The sequence below is a fragment of the Apium graveolens genome, chromosome 2 (assembly GCF_009905375.1).
Source record: "Apium graveolens cultivar Ventura chromosome 2, ASM990537v1, whole genome shotgun sequence".
Classification (NCBI taxonomy): domain Eukaryota; kingdom Viridiplantae; phylum Streptophyta; class Magnoliopsida; order Apiales; family Apiaceae; genus Apium; species Apium graveolens.
In genome coordinates this window covers 3,293,058-3,313,770 of record NC_133648.1, presented here as the reverse complement: position 1 = coordinate 3,313,770, position 20,713 = coordinate 3,293,058, and the positions used below count along the sequence as shown (strand labels likewise).

The following is a 20,713-nucleotide window of genomic DNA, read 5'->3' as shown; positions in this document are numbered from 1 at the left end:
CAACAGCCTCTAAATATTATTCATAGTTTCATACAATGTCGATGCTTAAATCTCTTCTCTTCTGCTTATTCTTGTGTTTTGGAGCTGTATTATGTTCCATTGATCATCATGGTTCCATCGGTGTGAATTACGGTCGAATCGCGGATAATCTTCCGGAGCCTTCTCAAGTGGTGAAGCTTCTCAAATCCAACGGCATTACTCGTGTGAAAATATTCGATGCTGATGCATCTGTTTTATCAGCTCTGGCTGGTTCCAATATTAGTGTTACGGTCTGCATGCCTAATCAGCTGCTCTCCTCTGCTGCTAATGATCAGTTGTTCACTGATTCTTGGCTCAAGTCCAATGTTGTTCCGTTTTATCGTGCTACCATTATTGAAGCTATTGCGATAGGGAATGAAGTGTTCGTAGACCCTCAGAGCAGTCGTTTTCTCGTGCCTGCGATGAAAAATATGTATGGTTCTCTTAGAAAACTTAATTTTAGTGGTGATATTAAGGTCTCCTCTCCTGTTGCTCTTAGTGCACTGCAAAGTTCTTACCCGCCATCATCTGGATCGTTTAAGTCTGAATTGATCGAGCCTTTTATCAAGCCTATGCTTACTTTCCTGCAACGAACAGGGTCATATCTTATGGTAAATTCCTACCCGTTTTTTGCTTATGAAGCCAATACTGACACGATCTCTTTGGACTATGCTTTGCTTCGTCCCAATGAAGGCGTGAAAGACTCTGGTAATGGGAATGTTTATATGAGCCTCTTTGAAGCCCAACTCGACGCTGTTTTTGCAGCTCTTGATGCCTTGAATTTTAGTGATGTTAAAGTTGTTGTTTCCGAGACTGGCTGGCCTTCTGCAGGTGGTGATACGGAATATGGTGCTGGAGCTGACAATGCAGCAGCTTATAACGGGAATCTCGTGCACAGAGTCCTCACGGGCGGTGGCACTCCCTTGAGGCCTAACGATAAACTCAACGTCTTTCTATTTGCCCTGTTCAACGAAAATCAAAAAGGAGGACCTGTTTCCGAAAGGAACTATGGCCTCTTTTACCCAAACACGCAGAAAGTTTACGACATTCCATTGTCAGTAGATACATTGAACGTCACAATATCAAATCCGACAAACAGAAGTAAAGCAAAGGTGCCAGTAGCATCACCGCCAGTGAACAAGGCTCCAAGCACAAACGGACAGACCTGGTGTGTAGCTAATGCGAATGCAGGGCAGGAGAAACTACAAAGAGCGCTTGATTATGCTTGTGGTGAAGGCGGAGCTGATTGTAAGCCAATCCAGTCAGGCGAATCATGTTTTCACCCGGATACTCTCGAGGCCCATGCTTCATACGCGTTCAACAGCTATTATCAGAGAATGTCTCGCGCTGGGGGGAGTTGTTATTTTGGTGGAGCTGCCTATGTGGTTACTCAAGTTCCTAGTAAGCTTCTGTGCATATAACTTCCTCTTGCACATTAGTGTATTGTATGATTGCATAACAATTAACTGGATCTGTTTGTTTGTTTTTGTGTTGCAGAGTTCAGTAACTGCAAGTATCCAACCACAAGAGGATGAAAAGGTGTTGCAATTGATATGTTTAGGAATTTATAGATTGTTAGGCATTCTTTTGTAGGAGATATATATCTCCACCCATTTATTGTATTTCTACTTGAATTTAACACAGATCTATTTGTTTGTTTTTCTACAATGTAATGTTTCAAGTTTCACAATCTCATTCAGGCCACTTTTGCAAAACTTATAGCTTGTGTACAAGATTAACACTACAATGCTTCAACTGCCCAAACTATGAAAATATGTATTTTTCACTGAAATTATGATGGCAAATTTGTTCAAACAACAGATCTTCAGTACATAACAATAAGCCAACAACTGTATTAGAACATACTGCAATATAAAGAACAGGCTTAAACAAGTCTTGCAGTACAGTCTGCATTAAACATACTGCACTATGAACACCTGACAAACACAGTTGGATATTGTTTTTCCCAACCTATATTTTTCAGTAAAGTATGAGCTAAAAGCAGAAAAAAAAGCCAATAATCACTCGAGTTTGAGTCGAGCCAAAAAAATATGTTTAAACTCCATTCGGCAAGGATAAGTGTCGTTCACAAATGGTCCCCAAACATAGCACAAGCTTTCACACAACTACACAAGCTTGTGCTCACGAACAAATCATAACGAACATGTAAATTTTGTTCAAACAACACATCTTCTGTTCTTGACGATAAAAACAACTGTATTAGAACACACTGCAATGTAAAGAACTGGCATAAACAAGTCTTGCAGTACAAGTTTGACAGGAGCAACTACATTAAACATACTGCACTATTCTCCCATACGTTCTACACTGATAGCAAGGATAACAGACAAACTTTCTGCACATATTTCACATGCACCTTGAGAAGATTTGAGCGTCCCATCAACATTCCCATCAGGAGAAGCTACATGGTCAGTACCTTTTTTCACAAAGTGTGTACAAAAAGGCTCTGGGGACTGGAATGAAAACAGAGATAAGTCAACTCCTTCTGCCTCATTGGGATGTTCAAGCAAGTACCTGTCAATGAAAAACCCGTATGAAATATTGTAGGTAGCCTTGTCAGTCCTGGACTAAACAAACAAGGAAGCACCAATACTGATTTGTTTCAACACATTTTACAATTAAATAAAGGGAAGCAAACCAACTACAATGGAGACAAGTACACGATATATAGGAGGCGTCGAGGAGGTCATGTAATCAGTAATTCATTTGCACAGTATTTCGAAATAAAGACTCAATCCTTCAGACAATGTCAAAACTCTCGAGGACTCAAAAAAACAAAGAGATGCTACATAAACTTGGGAAAGATATTGAAAACACTAAAGAGAAAGGTAACCATGGTACGCTGACTGTGCATTACAGAGTTTCCACTTGCAAAAATATTCGATCTATCTTGTCAATATAGTAATCTATTTCTTATAATTAAAGTAATGGTAACTAAACTTTTAACAGTTTTGCGCTACTCTACTAACATAAAAAAAATACCTTTGAACTTCAACTCTGGACCGAAATCTCTTGTGTGATGGTGAAAAATAATACCTGAAAGTACAGAGAAGTTTAACTTTAAAAGTAAAACGAAGAAGCAGACGGCAAGACCTAAACCATAATTTAAACAAAACGTAGAGTAACACGTACACATCTGCCAATCTGGTATTTCTAGAACTCCTAAACTTCAAAACGCGCTGCCAACCAGAAGGGGGTCGAGCAATGTTGGGCCTTACAATTGCCCATAACATGCTGCCATCTTGTGTAAGATCAGGGTCATCTGAACAAGATTTCTCTGGATCCCATTTACGAGCATATTCGCATACAAAAGGTAGCTCTAGAATCTGTTCATTGATCTCCTCAAACTTCTCCATTGAAGGAAGACGTCTCCACTTGGAACAAATTGAACACCGGGCAGTAAAAGCTGCCACAAATGGGCAGGCCCGGTTCTGCTGGTCAAGAGAAATTGGAGCATTAATATTAATCTGTTCCCCTATCCTGCAATCATGGTGAGAACATGTTGCGGAACCACTGACACTCGGACCAATTATTCTGGTACGCACGATCATAGCTCTTTTAGTTATGGGGAGCAATTTTAGATCCATCTCAAGATCAGTAATTCTTTCAAGCACGATCATACATCTTTTTATGAAGTTCATGCTTTGAGGATCTGTTTCAAGATCCTTCATCATAATGATCGTCTCAAAAACCGCCTCAAGGTTCTTCATCACCTGTAACAGGACGTGACAAGCTAATCATGCACTTATCCAAAAACTGCCAATCAAACAAAAGTTATATTGCTATACGATAATGTGATGAATAATTCTGCAAATGGGGCAGTATTTTTAAGTAAATAATAAATTATTAAATGGAAAAAAAGTAACAAAGTGCAATTAGATAAACAAAAGCAAAGTCAAATCCAAGCAGTGGTCACCGCATTCAAGGTCGAGCGAGGTAATGGTTCAGCATTTAACATGATTGGTTTTATTAGATTAGTTGGAATAGGAAAATTTTGCATTTTCAAAGCTTGTTAACAGCCTAATGGCAAGCCTCATCAATAAAAGTCATGGCTTCCAAAATCGCTTCCCCTCCTTGTACACCTAGTTATTAAATGCAATAAAAGAATATGTAACATAGCCAAAGAAAAGGTTCCTTCTGAAGGTACTAAAATATAACAGATGTTGATCCAAAAGCTCTGCCTGCTAGAAAGTAGTCAGAGAAAATAGATAGCTTAAACCTCGAGTTATGTCAAGTAATAATACTAGTACCTTGCAGGGACAAAAGGTCATCAAAATCAAATACCAAATCAGGTGTGCAAGTAGCATACATGCATACCTTCACTACCTTGAGGTAAATATAAAAATAAAACTATCAAAAAACACCGAAATTTCTTGTTCTATTAAGCAAATAAAACACCAAAATTTGTATATAATTAAAGATGCAGTAAAATCGTATATAAAACGATATCTACCACATGAAATGCAAATTACTCACAAGATCTGAGTAATTGATCTTTATCTGTTCGCCTATCTCGCAATCGTGGTGAGAACATGTTGCAGAACCCCTGACATTAGGACCAATTATTCTGTCACGCACGATCAGATATCTCTTCTTTATGGGAATGCATTTCAGATCCATCTCAAGATCACTTATCTTTTTAAGCACGATACAATTTTTTATCAAGGGAATGCTTTGAGGATCCGTCTCAAGATCCTTCATCATAAGAACTGTCTCAATAACCGCCTTAAGATTCTTCATCACCTGTAACAGGACATGACAAGCTAATCATGCACTTGCCCTAAAACAGCCAATCAAACAAAAAGCATATTGATCTACAATAATGTGATGATTAACTCTGCAAATGGGGCAGTATTTTAAGTAAAATAATAAATTAATAAAAGGAACAAAAAGTAACAGAGTGCAATTAGATAAAAGAAACAAAGTCAAAACCAAGCAACGGTCACCACATTCAAGGTTGAGAAAGGTAATGGTATCAGCACAGAACATGATTGTTTTTATTAGGTTAGTTGAAATAAGAAAATTTGCATATTCAAGGTTTGTTGATAGCCTAGTGGCCCTCATGAACAAAGGTCGTGTTCCAATACTAGTTTCCCCTCCTCGTACACTTAGTTATCTGATGCAATAAGAAAATATGTGACAGAACCAAAGAAAAGGTTCCTTTTGAAGGTACTAATATATAACGGATGCTGATCCCGAAGCTCTGCCGGCTAGAAAGTAATCAAAGAAAATTGATAGCTTAAACCTGGATTTATGTCCAGTTAATAATACTTTGTACCTTGCAGAGACAAAAGGTCATCGAAATCAAATACCAAATCTGGAAAAAATTGCGCAAGTAGCAAACATGCATATCTTCACCATCTTGAGGTAAATATAATAATAAAACAATTAAAAACATGATTGGTTTTATTAGGTTTGTTAGAATAAGAAAATTTGCACTTTCAAGGTCTGTTGATAGCCTAGTGGCAAGCCTCATGAACAAAATTCGCGGTTTCCAATAATAGCTTCCTCTCCTCGTACACTTAGCTATCTGATGCAATAAAAAACACGTGACAGGATCAAAGAAAAGGTTCCTTTTGAAGGTTCTAAAATATAACAGATGTTCCAGAAGCTTTGCCTGCTATCTTCACCACTTTGAGGGTAAATATAATAATAAAACTATTAAAAAGCACCGAAATTTGTATAAAAGTAAAAACACAGTTAAATCATATCTAAAACAAATTCTAGCCTATATGAGATGCTAATAACGCACAAGATCTGAGTAAGGGGGGGTTTTACTTAAACACCTAAGTGAAGATATTTAACACCGTCTATCGGGTCTAATAGATAACATTTTTTTGTCGTGTCTGAACATGGGGGCATTCCTGGTCCAGGCGGTGTGGTTATTGGATAAAACTATAAACCAAGCTGCCTATGTGGCTTTTAAAAATCTCAAACCACACACGCAGTAGGAAGAGCTAAAACCACACAAACCATACCACAAAAACTCGGTGCAGTTTGTGCTGTTTACACATACTATAAACATTTATTATTAAAGTATATCCATCAATAACTTTTAAGTAACACCGCAATTACATATTTAATTTAAAAAGATTAGCAAATTCCTACAATTAGTAATAGAAAGTTAAGATACAATAATTTAGTGGGAACACAACATCAAAATACAAATGATGCAAGAGGAAATGAAATTATGGACATTGGTCAGTGTCCAATTATCAAGTAAATCTGGTATATATCGGTAACTTGAAGTATAAGAGTTGAATCAAAACACAAAATATTGACCAGTCCTAATTTTCATAGTTCACCTTAATCAGACTAATCAGATGTAAAAAGAATACACAGTACTAAATTATTTTCAACATAAACAGATCAAGGAAAAAGTTTAACCACAAATTATAAAATCTTAAAGACCAACAAATACCAATTGATCAAGCATTACTTCAATCATTATTTTATTTTTTATTTTTTTTTAAATCTGCGTATGAATATTGGCCAAGTATAAATTTCAATGCTTTTAAATTCTACAGTAGACATGCTACTCTACACCAATTAAAAGAAGGGAAGAACCTAGTGACTTGATAGCTAGCAACGACTACCCCAATTATCACAGATTTGATAGAGGTTTCTATGGCAAAGCCTTTTCAACATTGGTTTGTCACTTGCACACAATTTGATAAGTTTACCGCGCACACTTCAAATACACACATTTCATGAAAGTAAAAATCTGAAGTAACAAATGAAGATGCAATTAACTTTTGGGTACCTTCAGTTTCACTCTTTAAAATCTACAAAGGAATACAACAATTTTGCAAATCTTTTGAATTTGGTGGCCTAATTATTGTATTTCCAACCTTTTAATCTTTTTAAATTTGGCAATTTTAAATTCTTTGACATTTCTCATCCACTCTCAATAAAGTGCAATGTCAAGACCATATAGCAAACATTTTGCGAAGGTCCAAGTGTCGGTGGTTAAAGGGACTCGTTTATGAATTTTTAACAAAATAATCTCTCAATTTTTTCATCCCATCTTTATACAGCTTCAGTATGCCTCTATCAACTGCGATGCGTAAAGGACTAACAAACCTAGGGCAGGCAAGCAGAGATGGTCATCAGATCACTCTGGGGTTGGGTGTGAATCCCTGCCCCCGATTCCCGAATCTGAACCCAAACCTCGAGGGGGTTTTTTTCCTTCCTCGGTCCCCATCCCGCACCAAATAGGATCCCCACGAAGAATTCTTCTATTTTTTTAAAACAAATAGACTAAATTGCACCGTGATGGCCTGTAGTGTAATATTTTGGCACATTAATGGTTAAACTTTAAATCGTGCCAATATGGTGTCTGATTGTTCAATTTTCATGCACTTTAAGGGCTCCAGAAGTTTTCGGTTAGTTCGTCCATCAAATGCTAACGTGCATAAGGGCATATTGAGTAATCTAAATCCTCCATTAATCTGGAATCTCCCTGATCTTTTTCTACTTCACTTCCAAGTCCCAGCGCCAGAATGGATAAAAACCCTTCACCAACCTCCTTGATCTCATCGCATAAACCTAACAGTATCCAACACTCTCGTTGAATTCACCAAAACTTTCAATCTTTTAGACAATTCATCAAACGTGAAGCACAATTCTTAATGCTATCATGTTGAAAGTCTTAGATTAAATTGTCTCCTAGCTGCATCGCGTTTGTGTTATGTTCCGAAAAGCTGAAAGGACAATGTGACATTACTTTTAGATTCTTTTGTTCTTCTGGTAAGCATAAGGGGTTTTGTTATGACCTTGAATTTTATGTTTCTTTGACTGGTATTTCGATAATCTGTGGTGATTTGAGTAGGTTTGGGATCGTGTTTAGAGTTGAAAGATAAACATGTTAGTTAATGTAATTTGGGATTGTGTTTATGCACTGTTGGAGGTTTAATAAGTGCATATTTATGGTAAATACTTTTTCATTTTAAATCAAGTCTTGTGCGTCAAATTTATCAAGCCAAGTTACCCCAGTTTTGAGTTGCTTTTGTGTTCATATTTCAAGTATCATTTTGATGTTTATGAGTTGAACTAAGAATTCGTATTCCCTTCTTCACTTCAGGGATATAATAATCAAAGGCCATTATCTGGTCTTAATGCAGGGAATGGCTAAATAAATAGAATGTATTCAATAAAATTTCTACACTCAAAATGGAGATTGGGGTTTTGATAAAATGTATTTGTGACATATGGTGAAGCAGAGGTTCTGAATTAATGGAGTATTAAAATAACCCAATATACCCTTAGCAACGTTAGTATTTAATGGAGAAACTATCAGCAGACGGCAGATGTCCTCAAAATGCATGAAAATTGAATAATTAGGCATTACATTGGCATGACTCTTATTTTAGCGACCAACATGCAAAAAATTAGACTAGGGGCCATTACGGTGCAATTTAGTCAAAGAAATAATATATAATAGATTCTAAAACACAGTTTCTGGTAAAAATTTATTTAATAAATCATGATTTAAAATATTGGTTTTTAATTTAATATCATATTTGAGCTTAATCGAATAACATTAATTTATGAAATATATGAAAGACAAAAACAAAATAATCATAATTACAATATATTGTAATGCGAAAATTAGAAATTATAAGAACACGTATAAATTATATTTATCTTTACTACTTTATTGAAAGACATATAAAAATGTAATATTATACAGGGATCGGGGAAGGGGGAACAAGAATTAGGGGGAGGACGCTAATCTCCACCAAGTACCAATTCCTTTAAAAAAATTACACTTTTCCCACCTCGTACAAATCTCTGACCTGTTAGGGGAACAGGGCGGGGATCTGATCACAGTGGGATAGGGCAGAGACAATGTCCGTCCATACATAACACAACTAAGAAATACTACAAAGCAGCTTAAAACCTTTTTGTACCACAAACCTAGTAAGATAATTCCTAAGGATACACAGGTTCCATATCACCAAGTACCACCAACATAGTCCTTATCACAATAATTACACATAACACGGGTATTATTTGGATTAGATTCATTTCTTGTAAATGGTCCCAGACATTAGAGAAATGTCTACTTAATATTTTAGAAGTTACCTTTGTTGTTTGTGATGAAAATTTGGACTCCACATTTTGTGCTTGATTTTGGCCCTTGGAGGTTGGTGGAGTGTTAACACGTTCCGAGTATTGCTCCATCTTCAAAAAAATCAAGAAACAAACAAGTAATGAGTGAAAAATATCGTAAGATGATGCAGGAACTATATAATGAATATAACAAATTAGGCAAATCTAAAAACTGAATATTATAGCTATATTAAGAAAAAAGAGTAAGCAAAATTAAACAACTTGAGTATACAAAATCCATATATAATAGTATATAAATCCAAGAAGTTCATATACCATACATAGATAACAAATAATTACCTGAAAAAAAAACGTTGAACTAAAAAATGCACAATTGATTGGTTAAAGAACAAGATGGGAAAACTAATTTTTCAATCTAACAACAATGGGTAAATGAGAAGGTGTATTCCTTTATGGAAACGAGTAGAGAATCAAGATGGAGAGGAAAGAAGTTGAGAATCGAGATGGAGAGGTAGGGTTGGTGTTGTTTGCGGCCACTCACTTATTACAAGTTTTGCGCCGGACTTTAAATTTTAATGGGCTGAAACGTTAGATTAAACAATAATTTGACATGGGATTAGACAAGCATATTGATGACTAATATTTATACATAAAATACATAAAATGTTGCGGTGCAATGCAGTCTGAACCACAATACTGAAATTTAAAACCGCAACTCGCACCGCACCATTTGGTTTGGAAAATATTCACCCCGCAACCACACTAACACAAAAGAATAAAAACATATATCGTGTTGAGGTGGGGACGAGTTGAGTGGTGGGGTGAACACCCCTATCTGGACATCTTTTTTTCAATTTTCAATTTTATCCTTAAAAATAAAAGGATGCTGCAATTTCATCAATTTCTGAGAGAATAGAATGGGTAATACCTGGGTAAGATCTGATATTTGTCACCTCGCTCACAGATCGTTGATGCTCCGGTTGATTCTTTCAGATCGGGGCTTGATTTGGGATTTTTAAACTCTCTTGATTGATAATTCTGGGGTTTTGGAACTCTCCTGCATAAGTTCTTCTGTGAATTAAATGAGACTAATAAAAATGCTTATATGGCCTAATTTTTAGCCAAGTCAAATGCCATGTCACATGCCACGCGTCAAATCATTGTTTGCTCGACCAGAATCCAAATAGACGGTGTTAGCAGAATGATAATTATTTATATATTTATTTATTTATAAAGTGGTTTAGATGAGAGTTGAGACCATGTTAACAAGTGTGGAAAAGTGAGTACAGTGATTTCAGGACAAAATGACATTTAGCCCAGATGAGATGCAATGAAACATTTATTTGTACTCTGCAAACATACATGTATAATATGTGTTTGGTTTAGTTAATTTACAGCACACTTATACACAAATGAAAATAAGTGCTTACATTTTCCAAATAAGAAAAACCATTAAAGGCTCATACACACAACACATTTAGGTAATTTTCTGTGCTTGCTTTTTCCAGTAAGCTAAACTAAACATGCTACACTAATACTAATATCAAAGTGTTTATTCATCGAAGTGTGATAGATTTCATTGCTTGCACTAGATTATCAATTTGTAAAATGTATATCTTCAGTCTTTTTCTACCAGATTATAAAAATACCATCATTTAAACACGAAAAATTAACTTCTCTTAATTCGGCAGACTGCAGGCTTGAATGGTATCTTTTATAGATAGGAATCATTATTTTTATGATTAGATTATGCCGTTTAGGTGTTATATGATTTTACTACAAGTTGTATGACAAATCAATATACTTAGGATTGGAAAAAAAATCAGGCTTACTACATTTATCGTTTTCTGTTTGATGACCGCATAAAAGAATAGTGTCAACCTTGCTCTTACTAATGTAGCTCACTTAATAAATAAGCATGATTATCATGTTCTGTTTGGTTGCAGGGGTAAATTTCTTGGTGAAGCTTTAAGCAGAGAGAGAGAGAGAGAAGGAGAAGCTATGATTAGGATTCAAGGAGATTGACATAAACCAGAAGACATTTCTACAACAGCTAGTAATGTGAGAAAAGTAATAGAGATAAAGATTTACATGTTACTCTTAACAATTTGGTCTTGGCCGCCGTAAGAGACAGCAACTCAGACTGGACACTTATTGCATGTCGGATCCTTTGACTGAAATTTGGACACTTATACCAACTGATAGACAACACATGAGATCAGCTTAGAATGCAAAAAGGAAAAGATGAGAAGAAAGGAGAAAAGCTTAACATGCCTAATCTGAAAATTCTCTAACACCTTAAGGTTTTAGATGAGCTGGTTACTCAACATTTTCGTTATAAGATGCTAAGATATATTTTTTATATACTTGTTTATTGATATATTTTTGCGGTGTCCCCATACCAGTGTCCAATTTTTAATATACTTAAATGTCACCGATATTCAGATTTTCCAAGCCCGGCACTCAGGCATGTGTCACATCAGACACTCGGTACATTCCGTCCATGAGTCCATGTAACATTGGTTTTATCTACTATGGATGAAGTAGAAGCTTTCACATTTTTTAAGAAATTTAAAGATTCTTATTTATGACGTAGTAGCTCAGACTAGGCAAATGGGGGAGGTTTCCTGTTATACATTTTCTTGGTGGAGGCATTGTCACTTCGACAGATGCCTGCTTTAATGATGCAACTGGGATGAGATGTTGTGACTGTTAGACGGAACATATTACTTGTGCTGATCCTCCAGAACAAGATAACTTACTATGACCAACAAAAGGGTAATTAAAACTATACTCCAACATAAAAAACCAAATATAAAATCCAGAATTAGTAGTATACCTGAAAAACTCTAGCCATAGATGTGGCTGCATGTTTCTGGGTGTAAGAAATGAAACCCTTGCACTGTAACTTCCCAGAGGCAATGGCCTACAAGCGCCACTTACAAGGAGTTTTGTAAACTCCTTCCCTTGAACAAGCTGCCTTAGGTTTCCAATTGGGTAGAACCAACAATGGCAGCCAATTCTGAGAAGGAAAAGCTGTTTGATCATCCTCTCACTAAATCAAGCTTCATACCACCCCATATTCTTAAGAAAAAGTTGGAGTTAACTTTGACCTATGCACAAAACACCATATACATGGTCCAATACATAATGGAGCATTCCAATTTATGCTCACCAATTTAAAATAAAACCCACCAATAAATTCTATTAAAATTTGTATAATAAGTTTTTTAAACTAAAAGAAACCCAGATGACGTTTTAGCAGATATCTTATTCAAATATATGTTACAAACAATGGCTAAAACAAATAAACCCACAAAGCCAAGATACAGAAGGATAATATTGAATAGCTGGTAATAAGATTGATCCTGTATATCAAGTTCTTAGTTCAGGCTAGAACCAATTAGTTAAAGACTAGGGACAAAAGCAGAAAAAAAAAACAGATTAATTCCGTAAAAAGAATTTTGTAATATACGTGCTAATAAAAGTTTCTAGGCCACCTTTTATCTTATTTTACTCGTATATAATTATTTGTTGCATATTGAAATGAAAAAAAAATCAAAGCCATTCCTTCACAGAAACTAAAGAACATAACAAGTATCATTTCAAGAAATTTTAAATCTAATACCCTAAACTTTTGCATATTTGTTAAGATAGGAGTCTCCCTGAAAATTTACAATAAGGTGTTCATTATATATATATAATCCTAATTGAACACAGATAAAACAACAATATTTTTAAATTAAACAACTTCAAATTAGTCAGTAAGCCTAAACTACTATGAGTGCAATTACTCTGAGAGCTGTAAATGAGTCAAGTTGAGCCGAACTCTAGGATGATCATGTATCTTTCACTGAAAAAGTACCGAACTAGAACTCAAGTTTGAATCTAGCCAAAAAAAATGTGTTTGAACTCAGTTCGTTAAGGATATGTGTCGTTCACGAACGGTTCACAAACAGCTGTGAACATAGCTCATGAGTTTGTTCACAAATTTGTATTCATGAATAAATCATAATTATGCTAATTTTACTCATAAGCAAGCAAGCGAACATTTATATTTGTTCAAACAAAAGATCTTCAGTTTAGAACAATAAGCCAATAACTGTATTAGAATTTAGAACATACTGCAATATAAAGAACTGGCATAAACAAGTCTTGCAGTACAAGTTTCGACAGAAGAGCAACTGTATAAACATACTGCCCTGTCAACAGTTGACATACACAGTTGAATCCCTGTCTAGGTTCTTCTACCTTCGTCTTTTTGAAAGTTCCTATGTTCAACCACCATTGTACATCTGTCCACTTGGTTGCTTTGATCTCTTGGTCGGTCGATCTATGGCTTTAAACAAAGGGGCCTGACAAGAAACAGCCGGACAATATGTCGGTTCAACAACAGGAAAATCATACGGAGCAATGTAATTTACCATTCCGAGCTGCAACTCTGCATTTGCTTCTGGACTCGTCCATGACAAAGGACTTGCTCCAATAAGTGGTGTAAACTCAGTCCTTGATCAAAGAGTATGTATATTTCTACTATTGCATACCTACTTTTTCAATTAAAACCATATTTGTACAATCTAAAGTCCATCATTTAGATGTTTAACTGATACCGAGGATAATAGACAAATTGTCTGCACATGTTTCTCACACACCTTGAGAAGATTTGAGTGTCCCATTAGCACTCCCATCAGGAGAGGCTACATGGTCAGTACCTTTCTTCACAAAGTTTTTCCGTAAAGGCTTTGGGGTTTGGAATGAAAATCGAGATAAGTCAACTCCTTCCGCCTCATCGGGATGTTCAAGCAAGTACCTGTCAATCAAAACCCCATATGGATTATTGTTGATAGGACTTATCAGTACTGACTTAACAACTCAAGGAAGCACCAATATTGATTTGCTTCAAGTAATGGTATTGAAAGTTTTTCACAAAATTTTGCAGTACTCTACTAATATAAAAAAAATGGCATGCCCCTTATAAAAGATATTATTACTTGATATTGAGCTTAAAAAGTAGCAAACAGAAGTACCTTTGAATTTCAATTGTGGACCGAAGTTTCTTGCCTGATGGTGTAACATAATACCTGAACAATATGGCAAAGCTCAACTTCTGACTGAAACTTAAACAAAGAGGCAGGTGCCAAGACCTAAACCATAAATGAAAGAGAATGTAGAGTTACACATACACATCCGCAAATCTGCATCCTCCAAGACCCCTAATCCTTAAAAGTCGCTCCCATCCAAGAGGGGGCTGAGCAATATTAGGCCTGTCAATAGCCCAAAGCCTGCTTCCATCTTGTCTAATATCAGGCTCATCATCACATGATATATCAGGACGCCACTCACGAGCTGCTTCACATACAAAAGGCTGCTCCAAAATGTGTTCACGGATTTCTTCATATTTCTTCTTTGACGGAAGAAGCCTCCATTTAAAACAGATTGAACATTGGGCAGTAAAAGCTCCAATGGTTGGCAAAATTTTGTAAGCCTGCTTGTGTAAGGAGTATGTTGGAGAAGATTGAGATCCAAAGTCATCAGAAGCAGCATCAGTAGGATTATAGACAACAAGCTGATTTTGAGCATTACTGCAATCTTGATGATCTTCATCCGAGCAATTATCCCTTTTTTCTCCATATGAAGTACCTTGTGCAGGTTTATCAAGATTTCTCTCCCGCTCACCTTCAAAACTCGAAGCATTGATGTCAATCCGTTCCCTTATCTTGCAATCTTGGTTCGTTTTGGCCTTAACGTCATTTTGGTCTCTTTTTAGCTTGATGGTAAATTTCGGAACACTTTGCTGCATCTCAAGAAACTTAATCAAAACTGCAACAAAACATAATCAGCAAATTAGGCATTTACTCTCGAAAACACTCTGACCACTGACAATCGAACAAAAGGCATGAATTGGTACTACTAAAATGTGGTCACAAATTCTAGAACAAAAAAAGTTACCTTTTTCGAAACACTCAAATCAAAACCTAATCCAGAAGCTCTGCCTGCTAGATACTACTAACCAAACAACATTAATACTCTTAAAACTTACTTTAGGCAAAAAAAAGCATCAAATCTAAAAAACAACATATTTAACACAACCCACATAATAAAGATAGCATAAGATATGAAAAGGTACAACCTTTGCGCAAATTACATATAATTACATGAGCATGCAACATTAAATTGACAAAACCAAACATAATCTGAGTCAAGAAAGTAAGAAAAACTTACAAGATCTGATCAGACAAGGAAATTAAGGTGGGTGAAGAAGAAAGTGCAAATATATATTTGGTATAAACTGAGAAGTGATTAGTTCTATAATTAGAGGAGTCCTTTGTTCATCTTAAGTGTTGTTAAACAATTGATTGTTACTAAAATTTGGTCTAATCTTATCAATTTCTTTACCATTTTACCCTACATATGTGAGTAACTGACTTTAGTCTTGGCTCATCCTTTCCCAAAATTGGCCACCCTCCCTAATTACATTATTTTACTGACTAATTATTTTTAAAATCTGAAAGTTATATTTTACAGTAGATTATATATAATTTTTAATGATATTTTTACTTTTATTTTCAATGATATGTATTTATAAATTTCAGTCAAATTTTAGCTAGGTTGATTGGTAAAGAGATAAATGGACATGCATCTAGGGACGGAGGAATAAAAAATAAAGAGTAATGCTAGAGACCGTTTCTGAAATCGATGTGGAATAATGAGTTGTAAATGTGCTATTGGATGTTAACTCGTAAATGAAATGGACCCTTGTGTATTAATATGAATTCTCAAATAAAAAGATAACACGTACTATTTTATAAATGTTTTTGAGAATTTTTTGAGTATGTAGCGTTGCTCAAAAATAAAAAAACTTTTTTTAAATAAATACTCTCTGATGCATCGATAAAATATACTTTATATATATGAGATAATTTAATCATCACATTTATTGTATTTTGTATTGATATTGATATTTATTTGATTTGATATATTTTTGTTTTGTCGATTGGATAAAAAAATATATATGATTTGAATAATTTGGAGTAAAAAAACCTATTTTTCAGTAAAAAAAAATATAAATATTCGTATAATTGGGATATACAAGCTACATAAACTATTTGGGTTGAATTTCGAGTCCCGGAAGTTGGATTTGTAAGATTTTATGGTCCACACGAATTTTGTAAGATTTTCTATAATTCTGAAATGATCTGGTAATCAAAGTCCGAACTAGAAGAGTTTAGAATATATCAAAGTCTGAATTAGAAGAGTTTATAATCTGAGTAGCGAAAAAATAGATGTGAATTTTATATCAAAGTTTTATTTAATTATGGAGATATATTTATATATGTATAATTATTATTATTTCATTCCTTCACAATTGTTTATGACAAAGTGTTTGACATACATTTTAAGTAACATATAAAATATAGTTATTTTAATTTCTGAAAGTATTAATTTTCATAAAAGATTAACTGTTATTTTAATTACTTTACCTATTAAATGACTATAATTTTGTGATTATTTTGGTGTAAACATGATGAACCTACATGGTCCTGTACTTTTAGTTAATTAATTTTATGAACATTTAATTTACATTAATAATTAGTAAATATCTTCAATATTAGGTTTTTTCTCGGAAACAATATATAACTGTTAGATTAAAATTCTTGAAACATATTTTTTATGAATTTGACCCGTACTTATCTGTATCTGTTAACAACAGATAACGTGCACTTATATCTATATTAAAATGATCCACACATATATATAGATTGTTCGATTAAATAACGAAACCACAAGAAAGATGTTTTGTTGAATTGAATTATTTCTTATTAATCAAATTAATTAATCAATAACAATTTAATTTAATAAATACTAATGAAATTAGTTGTTTAAAAACTTCATTAATTTGTCATAATTGTTACAAAAATGTATCACATATTTTTAGTTTAATATTGGTATCTAAGCGCAAGATTTATATAAAAAATACAAATCATTTATTCATACTTTATATTTAAGTGGTTTATGTTAGATTGCATGATCCGAACCAACAATGAGTTAACATATGATCTTATTTAGGTTCCGTTTAGGAGTGCTTTTGAAAAGTGTCGTGCTGTGAGAAAAAATGTTGGTGGAAAAGTGTTGTCAGGAAAATTAGATGAACGTTTGGTAATTTTTTTTTAATTTATGCATATTTTGAGATATGATATATATGAATAATATTTTTGAGAAAGTTTGATGGTGAAACTAATAGCTACTTCTTGCAAAAGCTGCAAACAGCTTTTTCCAAAAGCACGGTGGACATGTTTTTGCTAACAACAATTTTTAGACCAAAAGCGCTTTTCCAGACAACATCTTTTAGAATTTACCAAACACCTGTCTGACAGCTTTTTAGCAAAAAACTGATGTAACTGTCTGCAACAGCAATACCAAACGGAGTCTTAATGTTCACGGATGTGTTTAATGGGTTCACTGAGCTTGTGAATCGTTCATATTTTGTTTGAATATTATCGAACTCGAATTCGAATAACAAATAATTTTTGATCAAGTTACTGTATATTATTATGTTCGTTAAAATTTAATTTAATGTGTTACAAATTCATCTTCGATTGATTTGAGTACCTCTAAATTTAGGTAATGATGGTATAAATGTAATTTTTGAAAAAATTAATATACTTTAGAGCTAGCCTTGTCAAGATTGGATATGATCCGACAACCCAACACGAACACGACACGAATTTTAAAGGTTATAATTGACTTTATATAGGTCGGGTCAAAAATAGGGCGGACCCGAAATTGATCTGAATTAAAAAGACGGGTTACGAGTCAACCTGTTTAACCGAAACCCAACCCGCATAACCTGTAAAACTATATTTAAAAAAATATTTGTCAATATATTACTAATATAATTGCTTATTTATAACTTAATTTATAAATGTATTTTTTATATTTTGAATGAAATGTTTATATGAATTTCAATTGGTTAATATGCCATGAATAATCTGGTTGCATAAAATAGTACCTTTCTAACTTACAAATGTATTTTGTTTTTTAAAACAATCGTACTTGCATTACTAGTTCAAATCAGAATTATGTACGTGATCAAGGATATCAGGTGGATATTGCACCCATTTCCTAATACCAGGCATGAAATTAATAGCTAACATATGTGTCACCTTATTCATAGACTTATCAGCAAAGATAACTTGCACTTGATTAAAATATTTACACAACTGAAGACAATTCAATATAATGTTATGGAAATAACTCTTCACTTGACTCCCTTTACAAGCTTTAACTAATACCTTAAAGTCAGATTAAAAAATGCAGTGATCAAGAGCTAGATTCACAACCCAAAATAATGCTTCCTTCAAACTCAACGCCTCAGCCTCTCGGGGTTACCATCGTCCTTCAACTCTTCCACATTTAAATCGCAATAAAGTGCCATAAAAGTCGTGAATAACAGTCCCAAACCAATACAACCATTAGAAAATATAGATGCATAAACATTGGATTTCTTTTAGCCTACATGTGGTTTATTCCATTTCCTAACACTCGTTTCGGCATGTCCCGTAACTCGAGTATCATTTAATCAGGTTTTCTTCAGTCTTGTAATATGTTTATGGTTGCGGCCCTGGCATCAAATATCGTCCTTGTCACACGATCCTATACATATTTATTCCTTCGATTCCATAGGCTTCATCACAACATTCCAAACATAACACATTAATCTAGTGTACATGTATGAAAAACACGAACAAGAACATCAAAAGCAAGACTCGTGTGAAAGTAATATGACATGATTTTACAGTTCATCTTTTGCTTACACAACTCTTGAAAATTCACACTCAAACAATACATGCATATCACTTTCCACTTATGAATGACACCACACGCATGTACTACTTACATTCACCTGTTAAGGAATAAGGATACAAATCTCTGCGCAGTCGCCACAAAAAAATAGTGAATTTTCCTGAATTTTTTAACAACCACGGTTTATTCCCGAACGCTTTATAACTCATATCATAATCTTCTTGCAATAAGCAATACACACTTCTAACTGCAAGCTTACTTCTAACCGTAAGTTTACCTTGATCATCCAAAAGTAAAAATTATGAATTTTTCTTCCCTGAATCGGAAGGGAAACTTGTTTTATAAGTTTCATGTATCTCTCATTCCAAACATAATTGGGAATGTCATAATCCCACATGTTGGTCTTTACATCAATCAAATTTTGCACAATAGAATTATGCAGTTCAGGTGGCATAACGGTGGTTAAACAATCATTATCACTCGATGATAACCAAGGTACTTTCACACCTTCGTGTTTGCCTCATCACCAATTATACAACGACATCCCCTTTTATAACATCCTGGGCTGATAATATACTTCGTCACATATAGTTGTGACTTGTACCCAACGTTACAATCAATGAATCAGTTTTTGAAAAAAAACTCGCTTGCATAATTCGAGTTGCTAACGGGTTCACCTCGTTCAAGATTCGTCATCCTTGCTTAGCTAGCATGACTGTTAACCTCCAACCCCCCACCCCACATTTAGGAACACACAACTTCTCCCAAGTCATTCATCAAATACCTTTACCATTCATACCCTGCCCCTACCATAAATCGTTTATCTTTTTCTCCGTCATATCACACACCTTGGTTGGAAGTAAGAATAAGTTCATCCAAAAGTTTGAAATCAGTCGAGCAACATATTTTAATAATATGAGTTTACCTCCTCTAGAAAAAGTCTTATTATTTCAATTTTGAATTTTCAGGTTCACACGGTTAACTAGGAGTGATTTTTATTTCTCCATACTGCCATTGGAAATTCCAAATTTTTACCATTAATAGGTGTATTGATTTCCTCAACTTCAAGACTTGAACAAACCTTTTGTTTATCCTACATAGTCATATTAGGGTTGACACTTACACTTGATTTATTAAAATTTATAGCTCGCCCAGAAATTGATCCGTACCTTCTAATAATACTCTTCATATTACAAGCTTCCACCTGTTATACACGGAAAAAGAAATAGCAAACGTCTACCAAGAGTAAATGAGATTTTTTTGGGCTCTTCTAGCAATGCTGCACCCATAAATGAAGCAAGCTTCTTCGTTTCGTCTAATAATGTCGCTCAACCCTAATGCACACATAATATATATATATATATATATGTTAGGAATATATGTGCATTAGTTTGATGATATGTTTAACAAAACACTTAAGTAGAAATTCAGTGTCTGTAGCCTCAACGGATAAGACCACTTTGGCTATCCGTTGATGGTGTAGCTTTACTTAGAAATAAGTCTAGTGTTGTAGCATATTTCAGTCTCTGTATTTAAGATGTAATTCTTAGAAGTTGAGAGAAACTATGAGTCATGTTGACTACTAGAAGATATGCAGATAGGAAGGCCAATTGTAAATATTTCATGCCTTGTAATTTTGTATAAATGATGTGGTATCAACGGATGACTTAAAGACCTTCAACGGATGAGAAGCTAAGCTTCAACGGATGTCTCTAAAGCTTCAACGGATAACATCCTTCAACGGATGAGTGCATCAACGGATGAAAGCTTCAACGGATGTTCTGTTGATTAACCG

General features: G+C 34.5%; 3 protein-coding genes across 9 annotated transcripts; 1 reads left to right on the top strand and 2 right to left on the bottom strand.

Moving 5' to 3' along the window:
- Positions 1–1,696, top strand: LOC141706713 (glucan endo-1,3-beta-glucosidase-like). The gene has a single exon (XM_074509513.1). It carries the CDS (start codon positions 36–38, stop codon positions 1,437–1,439), a length of 1,404 nt encoding a protein of 467 aa, XP_074365614.1. The 5' UTR covers positions 1–35; the 3' UTR covers positions 1,440–1,696.
- Positions 1,697–2,068: 372 nt separating this feature from the next.
- LOC141706714 (uncharacterized) lies at positions 2,069–12,089 on the bottom strand. 2 transcript variants are annotated; one of them, XM_074509514.1, is made up of 8 exons: positions 11,954–12,087; positions 11,206–11,312; positions 10,043–10,171; positions 9,127–9,225; positions 4,516–4,782; positions 3,172–3,752; positions 3,022–3,075; positions 2,069–2,553 (listed from the first exon to the last, which is right to left on the bottom strand). In XM_074509514.1, the coding sequence occupies exons 4-8, from the start codon at positions 9,223–9,225 to the stop codon at positions 2,325–2,327; spliced, it is 1,230 nt and encodes a 409-aa protein (XP_074365615.1). In that variant the 5' UTR covers positions 10,043–10,171; positions 11,206–11,312; positions 11,954–12,087; the 3' UTR covers positions 2,069–2,324. The 2 variants fall into 2 exon arrangements, with proteins under 2 accessions (XP_074365615.1, XP_074365616.1); XM_074509515.1 differs by lacking the exon at positions 11,206–11,312 and having other exon boundaries at positions 11,954–12,089.
- Positions 12,090–13,144: 1,055 nt separating this feature from the next.
- LOC141706715 (methyl-CpG-binding domain-containing protein 2-like) lies at positions 13,145–15,563 on the bottom strand. 6 transcript variants are annotated; one of them, XM_074509521.1, is made up of 7 exons: positions 15,337–15,563; positions 15,064–15,117; positions 14,298–14,934; positions 14,142–14,195; positions 13,767–13,924; positions 13,539–13,594; positions 13,240–13,469 (listed from the first exon to the last, which is right to left on the bottom strand). In XM_074509521.1, the coding sequence occupies exons 3-7, from the start codon at positions 14,912–14,914 to the stop codon at positions 13,392–13,394; spliced, it is 963 nt and encodes a 320-aa protein (XP_074365622.1). In that variant the 5' UTR covers positions 14,915–14,934; positions 15,064–15,117; positions 15,337–15,563; the 3' UTR covers positions 13,240–13,391. The 6 variants fall into 6 exon arrangements, with proteins under 6 accessions (XP_074365619.1, XP_074365622.1, XP_074365618.1 ...); XM_074509518.1 differs by having other exon boundaries at positions 13,145–13,594; positions 15,337–15,557; XM_074509517.1 differs by having other exon boundaries at positions 13,240–13,594; positions 15,064–15,120; positions 15,337–15,557.
- Between the last annotated feature and the right edge of the window lie 5,150 nt (positions 15,564–20,713).

Coding starts and splice junctions, on each gene's coding strand:
- LOC141706714 (XM_074509515.1), bottom strand. CDS start 9,225: ATGGAGCAATACTCGGAACGTGTTAACACTCCACCAACCTCCAAGGGC. Junction 4,783..9,126: donor TTTCATCACAAACAACAAAG/GTAACTTCTAAA, acceptor GTCCTGTTACAG/GTGATGAAGAATCTTAAGGC. Junction 2,554..3,021: donor TCCAGAGTTGAAGTTCAAAG/GTATTTTTTTTA, acceptor TTTCATTGACAG/GTACTTGCTTGAACATCCCA.
- LOC141706715 (XM_074509520.1), bottom strand. CDS start 14,914: ATGCAGCAAAGTGTTCCGAAATTTACCATCAAGCTAAAAAGAGACCAA. Junction 14,196..14,297: donor GGATGCAGATTTGCGGATGT/GTATGTGTAACT, acceptor CATATTGTTCAG/GTATTATGTTACACCATCAG. Junction 13,925..14,141: donor TCCACAATTGAAATTCAAAG/GTACTTCTGTTT, acceptor TTTGATTGACAG/GTACTTGCTTGAACATCCCG.
- LOC141706713 (XM_074509513.1), top strand. CDS start 36: ATGTCGATGCTTAAATCTCTTCTCTTCTGCTTATTCTTGTGTTTTGGA.